This window comes from Solea senegalensis, linkage group LG11 (genome assembly GCF_019176455.1).
Source record: "Solea senegalensis isolate Sse05_10M linkage group LG11, IFAPA_SoseM_1, whole genome shotgun sequence".
NCBI lineage: Eukaryota > Metazoa > Chordata > Actinopteri > Pleuronectiformes > Soleidae > Solea > Solea senegalensis.
In genome coordinates, this window is record NC_058031.1 from 7,135,873 (window position 1) to 7,152,109 (window position 16,237).

Genomic DNA, 16,237 nt, shown 5'->3' on the forward strand with positions numbered 1-16,237 from the left:
GAGTTCCAAAAGTTGTCGCAGAGTTACGTAGCGCATTACAAATACTGGCTTTGATCAAGGACTATCTATTTGTCCAGATGTCAACCAAGGTGTGGGAGCCCTGGTTTATAAGCAACTGTGCAGACCAGATATGTCACATGGTCACATGGTTCAGAGTCTTGGAGGGGGTTGGGTTTTCATGTAAGGAATTAACGCAGCATGGGGAAGAAGTTACATTTAAGTTTCACTGTAGCTTATTATGTGTGAGCTGTGTGAAAACAAACAAAACATTTGAATATGTTTGCAGAAACAGACTTCCTGTTTATCTAGACTAGATTATTTGTCCGCAGCCTTGCGTTTTGGATTGACACATGTCACGTGCTGACCATACACGCCTCTGTGGCTGCTCCGAGTGCGCATGCTGTCTGCGGAGGTGTTTCATTTGAATCTAAACAAAAGCCTCCTCACTGACCCCCAGTGTTATATTGCTCTGGTCATATTCTCAAGGCTGTTGATGGGAAAAAAATGTTTTTAAATCCCAGTGAGTTATTCCCTGCTCTCGTGGTGGTGCAGCACGTCTGCTGTGAGAACCATGATAAATGGCTTCATGTGTCTTTAATCTCACCCTCACCAGCTTTCATCACTGCTCGCTCTTCAGCTGTTGACCTCCACCCCGCTGCTGACTTCTGACCCTCGCCATTGTATCCCCTTGTTCTCGAGAGCCCCGCTCACAATGGATGCCTCTCTGTTTCAGGTCCCTGTATTGATTTGATCCTGCATCACAAAAACACATTCCACTCCCTCACACCTCTATTCATCCTGGTGGCACTGAGCTTCTTAGCCCTCGACCATGAAATTCAAAGGCTTTTCTTGCTGTGGATGTGTTTTACCTTGAGGAAATCACTGGACTGTGTCCCTTGATAAGGATATATTTTCCAGCTCCGACTCTTTATTTATCACACCTGCCTTTCACGGTAGCTGCTTCTGAATTTCCCTGGACTGTCTCCCTTTTCCATTTGACCGGACAAGTAAAGCCAATACACCAAGACGGAATGCAGCTCTGCGTTTTTTCACTATTACATCTCAACACATATTTAGTGTGTCAAAGTGACACAACTTATTTACCTGCAGTGTGTTTCAAATGCAGCCAGCTACTGATTTCTTTTGTACACAGCAGGTCAAGGCATTCAGAACATCAGAAGTGCAGATTATTGCAGCCTCTGCTTCAGTATTCATAGGACATTGGCATATCTTGTCTCCTGTGAGTCAAAAATGAGTGAGATTGCACCTCCATTGCTCGTTGCTAAAGACTGATGCCATTGACGGGAGTCTTTAGTACAGACCTCTGCCACTTAATGAGACAAGAGCATTGCCCTGCACTCATTAACGCATGAGTTACAATAGCACCAGTCCAAGAGTCTGTTCAAAGGAGCAGTTTTATCAACCACCTCAATGGCACAAGAGTGACTTTATATCATTAATCATACTATTTAAGGTGATTTGTACGGGGGTTTTTAGGGGCTGTTTCTTGCAGTACATTATTTTTAGTGAAGATACACATCAGACACATCTGGGTGTTTTCCTCGCACATCTTTTGATAATTGCGAAAGGAAATGGGTTAAACTTATCTTTGTTCACTCTGAAATAAACTCTGAACCTGCCGTCATTCACATGAAGCTCCTGAATCACACACAATCTTCAAAGCTTGGGTGAGTGAAACCCAGCACTGTTTACCTACTTTCTTTGTTTTGTCTTCAGTGCATGCAGCAAAGTCAGTTATCTCTGCAGCTCCCAGGATTTGGGTTCTGAGTAATGACACCTGTGGCCTCATGTGAATGCCCCCTAACATAATAATAGGAGTACACTTCTCTGCAGGGCTGGATAAGAAAATGGTAAAAATAATGAGCTACTGTTTTATCTTATGAGTTTAATCTCTACAAAAACCATAGCGGGTGCTACTTTGACTGACCTTTTGTTTTGTGCCAGAGAATTTCTTGGCCATTTGCAGTGATTTCCAGTGCAAGACTTTGCAGCTTAAGCCAAGGCGAATGACACAAAACTATAATAATATTCAAATGTAGCTATAAGAGTGTCAAAGAAGTTCCCAAAAAGCCTAGTGCCGCAATATGGAACTATTCCTTTCATCCACTACGGAGGATGAAGGATGATTATGTTTGGCACTTAAAACACGGCACACAGTAGCATGTTTTTTTCTTTTTTTTGCTGACTCATCTGGGTCTTTGTTGGTGCTGATCAATGGAGGTTATTTGTTGAGTGTGTGTGTGTGTGTGTGTGTGTGACTAACCCACCATCTGGTCAATATGCTGGATTTTAATCAACAGTATGGAGCAGTAACATCACGCAGACAAAATAAAACAAAAATAATAGCCTCTCTCTCTCTCTCTCTCTCGCTCTCTCTCGTCTCTCTGTCTCTCTCTCGCTCTCTCATACTGCGTATTCAGATTAAACATAAAAAATATTATGAATATGTATTGTACCGTACCAGTGCAACTGTGTGTATATGTCTTGCTTTCTTTTCTTTTTTTACTGTTGCTCTTATGTCTTCATTTTGTCTTGCCACTAATTCTTCAGTGATTCACTTCACCACACCCACTGATGCACCATTTGAAATGATGTTTATTTTCAGTTACATTCAGTTGAATGCCTTCAGATTGAGTGTGTTAGAGGACCTTTGTATACTGATTATAATGAAACTCTGGAGGAGTGTTGCTGGCACCGTGTACGAACAGTAGTTGCCCAGAAGGGAAGGCGAAAACAAAACCCTGAATTCTCTCTCAGCAGACACAGACGACTTCTCCCACCGCAAAACAGGGAAGATCTAATTCCCTTGACAGCGTAAGACGTCCATCTTCATAAACAACATCTCCTGGTCCTTTTGGGGCATGGTTCTCTCCTCTTCAGGGGCATTCTTTTTTAGATGTAGATGGGATTCTTCCAGGCTTAATAAACCTTTTTCTTTTCTTTTTTTAATTATCTCAGTGATTATTAATTCCCTTTTCCAGTCTAGATAACGTTGTCATCTGTGCATCAATCTTCAAAGTTAGATTTCTGTCTCTGCTCTTCTGATAGTCATCTCTCCTCTAATTTTGCACCATTAAACTACACGTTCACTGTACCAGGCTCTGATTGATGAAGAGAGCCTTACAAATGTTGACTTGGTGGCACTATAATATAATTTATAATTATTATAACCTGTCCAGGGCTGTAAGAACAACAGACAGGACGTAGACTCAGTATAAGCCATGTCAAGGCCATTGCTTTTGTATAAATCTTCCAAAACGGACACAGAAAATAAGTTTTCAGGACAGTTTATGAAATTGACCTTATCCTTTAAAAGAATTTGGAGTGACAGTTCCTGACAGGGTTGATGGCAGTGCTGTCAGTTTCTACTTTTTTTCATTTTACTCGACCCTGAACTGGCTGTTTTTGTGCTGTGACAAATATAATATAGCAGCTCGATGGCCCAGCGTGACTTTGGTGCTTTTTTTTGAAAGCAGTAAATGGAAACGGGACCAACACAATACAGTACAGTAACAGTATGGTAATGTTTTTGTAATTGAAAAGTAATTTTAAGGCTTTACAGTCTAATTTATTTATTAATCACTAAATAAGGAGAGTGAGTTTCAACTTCATAATGTGGAAATTCTACAGTTTCATTACCAAGTTATTACCTTGGAAATAACAGGGTATTACTGCAATATTACCACACTTCTACCAGTTTTATCTTCAAGCTGCCTTGTTACAACCAACCTTATTACAAACGTATTAAAATACTGTTGCCATGTCGTTACTGTACTGTAATATAAAGTGTGCATGTGTATGGCATGGTGATAATATTCTCATGCATTAGGAGGCGATGCATGAAATGACTGGGCCTCTTCACTGTTTTAGTTTCTCTCCCTTTCTCTCTGTTTGCGTTGTTTTATGAGTCTCGGTTGCCTTCAAACCGTAGATAAGTGTTATTGGGCCAATCCTCATGACACAGATAGTTTAACCTGACGTGTCTTTTCTTTCCTGACTTGTACTCTTCCCCCTCTCTGAATGCTTTCCTGAATCTTTTTTGCCTCGTCATGTTCATCCGCAATTGTTTTGCCTTCAGTTGAGATGCTTTTTACCTGCAGTATCTCCCCCACCCCCAATATATGAAACGACAGAAACGATTATGCTGCTGCGCTGTGGCCATAAATGGGGCATAACGGAAACCGACCATGGCGCAGCTGCTCGAGATACCCCTCAATACTTTTTATGTGGTGTCATAAAACGACGGTGACTGACTTCTCTCAGTGAAGTGGCTGGTGCATTTTGTGGTTTTATCGTTTAAGGCATGGGGACATTTCTCTGTGTTTGTGCTGGTGACGGGTGGAGGCTGAACTATGACGTCTGCTCCCAAGTTCTCATCTCTCTCTGTCTCTCTTGTGTCCCCGTCCTCAGATCGAGAAGATCATGACACTGATTGGTGCTGGCATCGATTTTTCCAGAGATCAGCAATATGCTACGCCAGGTAGAGTATGACCAATTAACTTTTTCACATCATTACTTTTACTGTTATTTTCATGCTCAGAGCAGACTTGTTAATGGAAGCTCTTTGGGAGTTTTTTTATGAGTACTTTTTCATACATTGCAGTTTTTAATTCCATGTTCTTCCATGCCAATTTCATCTGTTTTCTGGTTTGAACATTAAAACCCTAAACAATCCAAGTGGCTGTAGGCAGAGATTCCTGTGGCCATATTTTGGCTTCATTTCAATACCAGCGTTTTCTCAAAACCTTTAATTGGAATATTAAATAAAAGTGATGCATACTCTGTAGGTTTATTATTACAGGACTTCATTACTTATTCTTTCTATACCACACCTGATTGGACTTTCTTTATAATAGTGATGTATGGATAATATACAAGTCATATTATCCATATCATTGACCTCAGGGGAAAATAAAACCGGTGCCTGGGAGACCTGTTCAGCGAAGGATGCAGCTTGAACAAATTAAGATTCGGTTAACATCTGAGACTCGGGTACAAAATGATGCAAAGAGATTGTCTAGTTCAGTCGATTAAATCTGAATTGTTATTGTCAGCTGTGATTGAAATACTTACAATGTATCTATCCTGGTGTTTACACACAGAAACCAACTAACAATTTGTGATCTAAAAGAATAAAGACTCAATTACATTAAGCAATACACTTATCGGATTCTTTTAACAGTGGAAATGTGGCTTTGTTCAGAAAGTTCGGAAGTTCCCGTAAGTTGCTCTTGCTTTAGCTTCACCTTCTCCCCAGTTTCTCTCGGCTCTGTGAGGTGTGAGTCAGCTCTTTCACCACGTGTGAAGCCTTTGTCTCGTGATTCCTTTCTTTCGAAAAGTTCGGATCATTATCTCGCTGTAGGTCGAACCCCTGACCGACCGACAGCTTAAGCACCAGTAGGAATTTCAGCTCAGTTTGCTTCCATTGCTCAGAGATAAATATTTCTTAGCAAATGAAAAAGGTCTCTGAACCTGCCTTGAAAGTGTAATTGGTTTTAAGTATTTGTTTTATCATACTCCTATTATCATTTTATGATATCATTTATAAAATTGACCTGAAACTAGCGATTGAGACCATTAACTCAAGAAAATGTTTACCGGTGTTTATAAATGAAGTAACTCCTATTCAAACAGATTTTGTTGTTGCCCCCCTGGTGGCTATTCAGTACATTCAGTACAACACTCCCTGTTTGGCTTGGAGAGGAACCCGGAAGACCATGTCCATTTTCATATACGGTTCATGATCCAGCCCTGCGATCTGTAATGTAGCGTTAAGAATTCTGTACCTGCCCTCCTCCTGTTCACTGAGATTTTGAAAAGCCCTTGTCAACAGAGTTGATGGATGGCGCTCAGGAACTGTAGCTGTATCCCAAACAATCAACTCCCTCTCACATTATTCAACGTTGCCTTCCAGTTTGCAGTCTGCCTCAGCCGCATGATGATATATTAAAGCAGTGCAGCAGATCCTTGTACTCCAAAGCACCACGTTTTTTGTTTTTCTTCTCTACTTACTCTCGTCCTCGTGTATGTTATGCTCTGCATTGGAGTGAGCTGTTTAAATATTTAGCCGTCCATACTGTAAGTCGGGGCTTGAGCTAATTATCCTTTGCACACTTGAGGAAAGCCTAGACCACTGCGGTAAACTAGGAAGCGCCATTTTATCTCTTGTGTGTATCTCTGCACACTTTATACATCTGAATCCATATGTGTGTAGAAGCTCTGTGTTTGACACACATGTGAGAAGCCACATCACCAACAATTAATCAATCAATTTTATTTGCTTTATGTTCTATGACAATTCTTCATGTCACTGAGTTCTCATTCCTGCTTTAGTCTATTAAATAGTCTATTAAAATAGTTTTAATAGTTTGATGAAATCTCATGTGCTAATGCTTCATCTTACATTAAATATTGAATTTTAACATTTATTTAAAAGGTGAGTTGCAAATCAATGGCAATACACGTGAATAAAGTTGCCATTTGATGTTCTACCCTAAATTGTTCCGCCCAAGTCTAGTGCGGACTAGAAAGCTGAATCGCTCTGTGCCTGCAGCCACTTAAACTTTTTTTTTTTTACTCCTCACCACTCTGATCGACTCCAGCATCAGAGTGAAGGACAGGACGGTGAAGGAAAACATAACTGCAGAGGCTGCAGAATACTGGGGTTGGGGGGTCTGTAGTTGGAAAACTGTTAGTTCGCACCGACAAAAGAGCAGCCACCTGCAGTGTATCAGAGAGAAGTGGCGATGATGGAGAGGCGGTGGGGGTGAGAGAGGGAGGGAGGAGTGGGGCAGCGCGTGCAGTAAGGGAGAGAGAGAGAGAGAGGGAGAGGGAGGAATTGCAGGCAGCATTGTGAACTGCCGAGACAATAGGAGGACGCCACCTCGGCATTTGTAGGACTCTATGGTCCATTCTTCAGTCTGGAGAGGACTGCACAAGCTTTTTCTTTGGACTTGACCACGTCTCACAAACTGTGCCAGGCGGAGAAGAGGCCATTTTAGTGCTCTGTAGTCTGCAGGGGAGTTTAATCTGGGGACCGGCAATTACTAAAGTGCTCTTTGAAGTAACTGATTGGATCCCTGAGTGGATTTTATTTTCCAAGCATCTAGAAGGACCACCAGGAGGTGTATGATGAGGACATGTCCTCAGGAATAGGCTCGGTTTTGTAGCAGGTTAAAGAGATGAGCGAACTGAAAGGGAGATGCATTCATTTTATTTTGGGTCATGAAATGTGATTGTTGTTATAAGTTGGCAGATTTCCTTATGTCTTTTCATGAGCAGAAAAGGGTTTTGTTTTTTTTAAAATTGTGGTTGAAATGCAGTGATCTAACCAAGAGTTAATTCAAGGTAAATAGACCTAATTTAACTACATGTGCTTCATTGTGAAAGTCAACATAACGGTATGGCATGGAGTAAAAGCAACACAAGGAGCAGAAAGACCTCTTCTGTCATCATAGTTTATAGTGTAGACTCCAGTCAGCTGAGGCTGCCGATAGCCGTCAGTATCACTTCTGTCCCGTGATCAATCACGACTCGTTGCAGCCGTGTCACAGGTTTGTGTTCATCCCTCTACAGTTGCCGCGTGTCCTGCTGCTGTCCATGTGTGCAGTGGTTGTCAGGATATTTAACCGTCTTCTGCTTCTGGCACTGCTTTCCAGAAGAACTTCAGCGGACAACAAATCACTTTCCCTTGAAAGGGGAAACAGCTGCTCTCCTCTCTCTTAAGAGTCTTATGAGTTGTTCTTCATGTCAGAACAGGACCTTAATTAAATCAGCTGTTGTCTTTTGTTTTGGAAAGAAAGTGCTGACACGGGACATGTAGAATCTCCTTCTGACGGGTTATGATCTCTTTTGTTGCACACTTGCTTTGGAGGAGGAAGCGTTGTCTTGATTGTGTTTTTGGCTTGCCCCCTAGTTGTCATAGCTAAACCGTTTGTTTATATTAGCTGGTAGCCATCCAGCACATATCTGGGTTTTTTTTTTATATATCTCCTGCACCCCTGAGATCAGGGGAACTAATCCATCTTGGGTGACTGTGGTTCAGCCCCCGCTTCTCTGCGGGAGCTGACGCCCTGTCCACAGAGGACACTGTCTCCTCCGCCTTCCTGTTGCCGGTGCGCTCGGCTCTGCTGGCCGAGAATGATGTGGCAATGCCACGTCTCATCGTCAGAGTGCCGCTGCTACCGGCTGAAAGGTTTCTCCCTCCTGAAGCGCTTTCCCCTGTCAGCAGGTGCCGCAGGCCGGCTGCTGGACCAGCCCGTGGGAGACTGGCTGGAGCACGTGGGGCTCCCACAGTATGAGAGCAAGCTGCTCCTCAACGGTTTTGACGACCTGCACTACATGGTGAGTCCCTCCCCCTCTTTTATTTAATATCCAAATGGATCTTTACTTTTTTACAGTTGTTTCCACTTCTCAATGTTCGTTACTTCTTTTTTTTTAATCACTTTGTGAGTTTTCACTGATGTGTGGTAGATGTTCATGTCCATTCATATGCACTTTGATCCGTGCTGTCAAACATGGTTTGAATCGGGGTCATCCCATAGTCTCAGTGTCCCAGACACGTTGCCCTCAGCTCAGGAGGCCACTGTTTCCTGAGATGCATTTGACGCCAGGCCAGAATGGAAGAGTGTCACTGAGCAATGGGATGCTGTTGCCAAGCCGACAAGTTTATAGAGCCCCGCCGCCACGAGTTGGCTCCGTCGTATTTGTCAGTAATGAGGACTGATGAAGGAGAGAATGAGGGACCCAGCTGGTAGCCTGAGCCAGCGGGGATGTTGGAAGCGAGACAGCCGTCTTATGTTTAGAGACAAAAACTCTTTTATCATCTTTTCATCACAATCTGTCCTTAAGTGATTTAGTAATGCTGCTCACAAACAGACAAAGGCGGCATAAAACATAACCAAAGGTAATGAATTACACTTATTTTATTACTGTGTTAACTATACTACTGCATTCACACTGGATTTCAAGAAACCACAAATTATATAAGCCACACTCGGAGAGCTGTGTCAACATTTTTAAACAATTAAATAATCCAAATAACCCCCAAAATGTAGGACATTTGACCACTTTCATCAGTGTGTACAATGATAATAATAATACTAATCATAGCACATTTACGGTTGAGAAAGCCAAGTAACTGGTAATAAATCCATCAGTCCTTTAGCTTTTGAGACAAGTTTAACTTCTGCACAACAGAAGAATTGAGCTTTCTCTTCACAGCAATGAAAATGACCTGTTATTGTTACATGAATCATGAGATGGAACACCTTCTGTCACTGAACCATGGCTCTTTGAAAGACACAATGTAAATCGGGGGGGCCTACCAAATGACCAATACAGTCACCTAATCTGTACACACGGACAGTAGAGGCATTATCTCGAAAGATTTATTCTGAAAATTTATTCTGAAAACAGACAAACTAAGCCTCTGGAGAAACTGAATGAATTCAGTGTTCAGTAAACACGGACAGCAGCTGAGAAATGACACTGATCTTCATGCAAACTTATCTGAGCTCCTCTCTCTCAGTGGTAAGATTAAAGTGTGAGTCACGAAATAGAGACATGTTGAAGTGATTTCAGTTTGTTCTGTGTTGATTCATTTCTGTTAGGTTAAGATTAAGCAGACTTGTAGATTGTTGGATTGTCTCCCAGGGAGTCGTTTATTTTACAGTTTCAAGACTAGAAATATGATGCTAATAAACAATAGTAAAAATGCTCTCCTAAAGTATGGATATATTCTATAGCTGTAGGTGCCAGCTATGCATAATTAATTTCACTGCTGAGTGATATTTCAATGAAAAACCTTTAATTTACTTAAGGTGATTTCAGAATAGCAATTTCCCTTCTCTTTTTTAGTCTTTCACTCTCTTTTTCACACTTCCTCGGTTGTGAAAAGTGTGGAGCTGGGAATATTTCTATCGTTGAACAAAGCCTACAAACCACCTGGCTTTCTGAAATCACCCGAGGATTAAGAAAAGAGCTGTAAAATCGAAACAGCGCGTCCTTCCTCGGCAAGTGTTGACCTTTTTACGAAACATAATTCAGTCTCCAAATGGGTGCTGAGAATAATGCACATGAGTCACCTTGCCTTTGCTCAGTTTTGCTCGTTTTGTGGAATGTGCACTGTCTAATGCAGTTTAGCCACAGTTGAAATCGTGAGGCTGATGCAGTGTTCACACAAACTCAGGTACATCACAGGGCCAACACACAATTCACTCATTCACACATCCGATTACCCTAACCTGTGGGTTTGGACTGTGGGAGGAACAAGAAAGCCCTGGACCGAAACACCTGCAGGAGGTTCACATTGATAAAGTGTAGATATCATCTAAAACACTCACTAAAACTCATTGGTTGAGAGATGTACACACTATAAACAGTGTGCAGTGAGATTACTAATTAAACAGTGTTTACTCTGCCCGTCACACTGCTGTGATCTCTGTCTGCCCTGCAGGCTCGCTAGGAGTGGATCGATAACAGCAGTGATTGTCTTGTGTTCAAGCACCGAGATGGAGACGAGCCTCTTCTGAAACAAATTAGATGCTTTTTATCGACTTGTGGAGCAAATGTCCTGATGAAACAAGCTCCTGTGCAGCACCATGCTGTTCTCCAGTCCTCCTGACAAGCTTGTTAAAACAACAAACGTCTCTCTCTTCTTTTTTTTACCCTCCCTCTCTCTCTAACCTCTGTACGCAGCTTCTGGTGGATATGTCATTTGTCTGTGACAGAGACAGCCAGCAGAGCTCCATGTTAGTTTGTATTTAAGGAAACTGCGACTCTTGCACATCAAACATTTTGTTCATTGAGTCATTTATATTCCAGAGGAACACATTTACCTCAAAGTCCAGGATCGCACCAAGAGTTTGGGTGCATAATAGAACTGAGAAAGAATCTGATCTGAAGTTTCGCAAGAGAGAAACATCACAACACACGTACAGTACAATGCATTTAAAAGCATTTAAACAGGTTATTCTGGAGCAAGTCAATGCCGCCAAAGCCTGCAGACAAAGTCAGTAATGGCCCCATGCATTAAAAACTCAATATTGGTGATGATAAATAGATTTTTCTGTTGTGCTGATGCTTTGTCATGCATTGGTCTTTTTTTTACAGGAATTAGTTCAAATACATGGTTAATATTCTATTTTTTACTTCTGTCTTCAGTCATTCTGTAACAGTATCTTTTTACAGACCCGTGTGGTCTAATAATAGTCACTAACGGAGAATAAGTGCTGCCGTTAGCTGTCCTTTAGACGGTCAGAATGACTGAGCCGTGCCCCTGTGCCTCTGTCCTGGATTCACAGAGCTTTTAAACCAGAGTGGCCACTGTGCTCACCCTCTATACACTGAGCAGAGAGCAGCAGCAGCATTATTTTAATGAGAGGACAAGGCAGAGCAGAGATGGATGGGCCACACAAGCACAGGCACAAAAAGCACCTAGCCTTTACTACTCTAATGCATTATTTTTCACCCATGTTGTGCTGATGTCAGCTTTTTCCTCGACCGCTTCATTCTCACTCTTAGACCTGTCGAGTCTGTGATGAGGAAAAGGAGCTGCATTAGGTTTTCAGAGGTGTCACCTCTGAGCCTTTCATGCTAGTCCATTTGTCTTCCCAAAGTCTGTTGATAAATGGTTTATCAAGATGTAGCAGAAGTGAATATAAAATTTATGGACAGTTCCATACCTACCTTTCAAAGACGCAAGATGATCCCTTTCACCTCATGCGGGTTCAGGTTTGGTTTGATTCAGGCAGCAAAGAGTAGTCTGGAAATGAGAGAAGAGCCAGTCTGTTACTGTTGTATTTACCCACTAAGAGCCATTTATCAGTTCATCTCAGTAAAGCAGTGATCCATGCATCGCGAAAGCACAATTATCCATCCAGCTCACCTAATACTATCAAAATATAGACATACTCTATTTCTATATACTCTACTCTATTTGTTTTTGTTTTTTTAAATGAGTAATGAGAGAAATCTTCATTGCATTGTTTCAAATTACAATTTTGATTTGAAATACTTAATTGTTTCAGAACTGTAGGTCAATGAATGACTCAGCAAAATTGTTATGAAGATTGTGACTCCAGAGGCAGCATTACTCTGTACTTCTTACTTTGACTGGCACATTTGCTCCTCCTCCTCCTCCTCCTCTTCTCCCCATATCTCTTCTACCCATCATTTACATCTGCTTGTCCTGCATGAAAAACAGGCTGTCAGGTTTGACCTACAGACAGTTCCTCTTCTGTCCCCTCACTGCTGTGTGTGTGTGTGTATACCTGTATTTATATCTTTGTGAGGTCTAAGAAACACATATTTGTGGGGACATTTTGACCTTATGGGGATATTTTGTACGGGCCCCACAACTTTAAAAGGGCCTTTTCAGGGTTAAGACCAGGTTTTAGGTTTATAACTGGGTTTAGGTTAGGGTAAGGGGCTAGGACGATGCGTTATGTCTATGTTGTGTCCTCACCAAGATATAAAAACTAGTTTGTGGGTATGCATGCACAAAAAATTATACTCAAATGCTAATTAATACAAAAAACAATATCAGTGCAGTCTTCAATTATAAGAACTGCAGATGTCTACAGTCAATAATCAAAGCTCGAGTGCTCGAGCCATCCATTTAATATCTGTGACCACTCTGCACTTCTGACATTGATTTATCTCTCCGTTCTCCATTACCCATTGCCTGCCACATGGTCTCAAAGGTGGTTCTTTGTGTAATCAGAGATGGGTTTTACCATCATTCACACTCATCCCTGTTGGCCTCCTCTCCCCCACATACTCGCACTCACATCTCATCTAAGGGGGTAAATCGACTTTAGCTCAGTGCTGCAGTCAGTTGGTTTGGTCTCAGGAAGGAGTTTGAACATCTCACTCTGAAATAATTGACTTTTTTTTTCCTGCAACAGTAGCACTGTTTTAGTGATCGATATTTCCCCTGCAGGTCACACACACACACACACACACACACACTCTCTACGCTCTGATCATTGATCTAACTTTTGATTTTTATAGATGATATAAAGCTGATACATGTAGAGATTTGTTTATGTTTTAAACACACAATATGACCCGAGTTTTCTTTCAAACCTGTATGCTGTGTGTTCTGTTTTGTTCTACAGGGGAGCAATGTGATGGAGGATCATGACCTGAGAGAGATTGGAATCACAGACCCGAGTCACAGAAAGAAGATCCTGCATGCAGCACGTTCATTACCTAAGGTGACTAATCACTGGCGACTTCTACACTTCCTATATCAGCACACTGTGCATTGCAAGAAAGCAATTATCCAAGTTTTTATTTATTCCTTTACAGCACTTTAAGTTCAGTATTTGTATTTTGCAATACTTGTTTGTTCTTCTATACAATTCAGAGGGTAACTGTTTTTACATTTATCTTTCTGGCTGTTTTATAAATGAATATCTTAACATAAATTCAACAATGTACGTATATTATAAAATTGGAAATGTACTTTTCAGTTGTGCACTGTTCCCCGCTCCTCTATATCTCATAATTGAAATATGTTGATGTTGTCACTAGCTTATTTATTTATATAAAAGTATTCACTAATTCCCTGTAGAGAAAAACAGGACAGTTTTTTCCTTCCACATCATTTCATGATGATGAATTGTAACGTTTAACTGCTAGCAAATGGACTTGACTGCGTGTTTATAAATAACATGTAATCAGTTACAGAGTCCTTTCTTAATATTGGATTTTTACTTGTAATGTCATTTTTTACATTGTGTTGTTGTCACTTCTGTGTAACTACAAAATCAAACTACTTCTCCCAGTGTAAATGTAATCTGTATACACCTTCCTACTATTTAACACCTGCACTGGGTTATTGTTATTTGTTGTCATTTTTCACATTATCCTGAAAATGTGTTCTAAAAGGAAGCACATATAGTGACATGGCCTTTGTCTCAGACTACTTAAAGCAGCAGTGTTTGGTGTCATCTGCAGGTGAAAGCGCTGGGCTGTGATGGCAGTAGCTCTCTGTCCTCCTGGCTGGAGAATCTTGGACTGCACGAGTACTTGCACAACTTCCTGGCCAGTGGCTACCGCAGCCTGGACTGTGTCAAGAACCTGTGGGAGCTAGAGATTGTGAATGTGAGTCCCATTGACGTACATGGGTTATAAGTAGTAGCAGATGTTGAAATTTGTTTTCAGATGTGTTCAAGAAATTTCAAAATAAGGGAACAATTTCAACAGTTAATTTCTTAGGAGTAATGTTTTCAGTGATTCACCTGCTTAAAGGTCCAGAGTGTAACCTTTAGGAGGATTTATTGACAGAATATATTACCCTTCAGTATGTTTGTGTAGTAGGTTTTAAAATAAAATAATCTGGTTTTCTTTCCCTCAGTATAAGCCTTTTATATGTACTTAAGGCAATGATCTTGTCTTACTGAGGCCACCATCTTGTGTCAACATGTTTCTGCAGCAGTGTGAACAACAAACCACCCAGAGCGTGTGATTCACATTTTAAAGCAGAAGCTTATTAAGCGAATGATGAAGAAGAAGAAGAACAGATGCACCCACATAATCCTGACGCATAAACCAACTTTAAAATAGCTCTATCAATGGGAACAACTTGACACACATGCTTAGTATGCAAAGGTCTTTGTAGTTTCGTGAAGTGCTTGTGAACGCAACGTGAGTCCTTCATTTGTCGTTTGTCAGCAGTCTCACCATTAGGTGTCACTAATTCTTACACACAGGACCTTTTTAAATGTGTAAAGCAAACAAAAAGTCACAAGAGCTTCTACAAAACTTTAAGAGTCTCATTTGGTTCTAAAAAACTTGCTTTAACCTCAAGAGCTGCTCCACATTTCCCTCCTTTTTCTCTCCAGGTGCTAAAGATCACTTTACTTGGTCACAGGAAACGTATCATTGCTTCCTTAGCAGAGAGACCATATGAGGAGCCTCCAGTCAAGCCTCCTCGTTTGTCTCAGATCAGGGTGAGATCCTTCAGACCTTTATATGGTTTCACAAACGCCTTTTCTAACTTCATACCCACGTGTTTATTTTTACACTGTGATACACTTATTTTATTTTCAGTTCAATTCATATATTCATATATTCCTAATATTTTTAACTAACTGTGTTTGTCTGACTCTCCCAGTGCCAAGACTTGCCTGGATCCCAGACCTCGTCCCCCCTCAGTCAGATGGAGTCCTGCACGGGACGTTCAATGGACCCACTGCTGCCTGTTGCAGAGACGGGGAGGAAAAAAGTGCCAGATAGCGACTACGATGTTACCCAGAGATACCGCAGTGAACGACACAGAACTCATGTGTGTTTCATCTTTATCTCTCACTCGCAGCAGAACTAACGATCAAGGATTTTCTTGTGATGTAATAAAAGTATTTAGGCCCTGACAGACATCTGTGATTCTAACATTTATTCTGATATCTCCAGGAACGGTATGAAGAACAACATCGAGAGCCTCGTCTAACCTTGCGGCCTCCCAGTCTGGCAGCACCGTACACCCCCGTCCAGAACTGGCATCACCAACCTGAGAAACTCATCTTTGAGTCCTGCGCTTATGAAGCCAATGTACATTTACACATTTCATCCAACTAATCATGCATTACTTTCACTAAAGATACAAAACACTGAATTTCCTGTTTCTTTTCCCCGTTCAGTACCTTGGCTCCATGCTTATTAAGGACCTGCGAGGTACCGAGTCTACACAGGATGCTTGTGCCAAAATGCGGGTATGCTACAGGATTTTATTTTTGTCTTCCAGTTTAAGCGAACAAAAAAATAAAGAATCATGAACGGTAAATCACAGTGATGTTCTTTCTGCCTGCACTGTTTTGTGGTTTCCCCAGAGGTCGACGGAACAAATGAGAAAAGTCCCCACCATTGTGCTTTCGATCACCTACAAGGGTGTGAAGTTCATTGATGCTGCCAATAAGGTTTGCTACGACACATAATTCTCCTTAACACTGTGTATGTTTACCATAAACTGTGTGCATAAAGTGATGTAGTCCTCCATTTGCAAAACAAACGTGTGATTTGACACAGTGGTGATGGCATGCCCCCTGGTGGCCAACTACTACTTCCCTACTACATCCGTTTTTGCAGTCTATGATCTTTAGCGGCATATTACAAATACTTTTGAACTAGCTGTATGAGCTGATTTGCTGAAGCAACATTTTTTGTTTTTTGTTTTGAAAAGGTTGTCATTGTCAGTCTGTTACTGAGCCAC

At 41.3% G+C, this 16,237-nt stretch overlaps 1 protein-coding gene across 9 annotated transcripts in view; it reads left to right on the plus strand.

Annotated features, from left to right (window-relative positions):
- The window catches only part of LOC122777730 (ankyrin repeat and SAM domain-containing protein 1A), a 35,154-nt gene that overhangs the window by 12,743 nt on the left and 6,174 nt on the right, over window positions 1-16,237 (plus strand). For 4 of the 9 annotated variants that reach the window (XM_044039149.1, XM_044039151.1, XM_044039152.1 and 1 more), the window contains 10 exons: window positions 2,779-2,835; window positions 4,432-4,501; window positions 8,249-8,364; window positions 13,143-13,241; window positions 13,987-14,133; window positions 14,874-14,981; window positions 15,146-15,316; window positions 15,442-15,579; window positions 15,669-15,740; window positions 15,858-15,944. In XM_044039149.1, the coding sequence (XP_043895084.1) occupies window positions 2,779-2,835; window positions 4,432-4,501; window positions 8,249-8,364; window positions 13,143-13,241; window positions 13,987-14,133; window positions 14,874-14,981; window positions 15,146-15,316; window positions 15,442-15,579; window positions 15,669-15,740; window positions 15,858-15,944 (1,065 nt within the window). Of the gene's footprint in view, window positions 1-2,778; window positions 2,836-4,431; window positions 4,502-8,248; window positions 8,365-10,491; window positions 10,891-13,142; window positions 13,242-13,986; window positions 14,134-14,873; window positions 14,982-15,145; window positions 15,317-15,441; window positions 15,580-15,668; window positions 15,741-15,857; window positions 15,945-16,237 lie in introns of those variants that run through there. The other 5 variants (XM_044039153.1, XM_044039156.1, XM_044039150.1 and 2 more) reach the window with 4 other exon arrangements.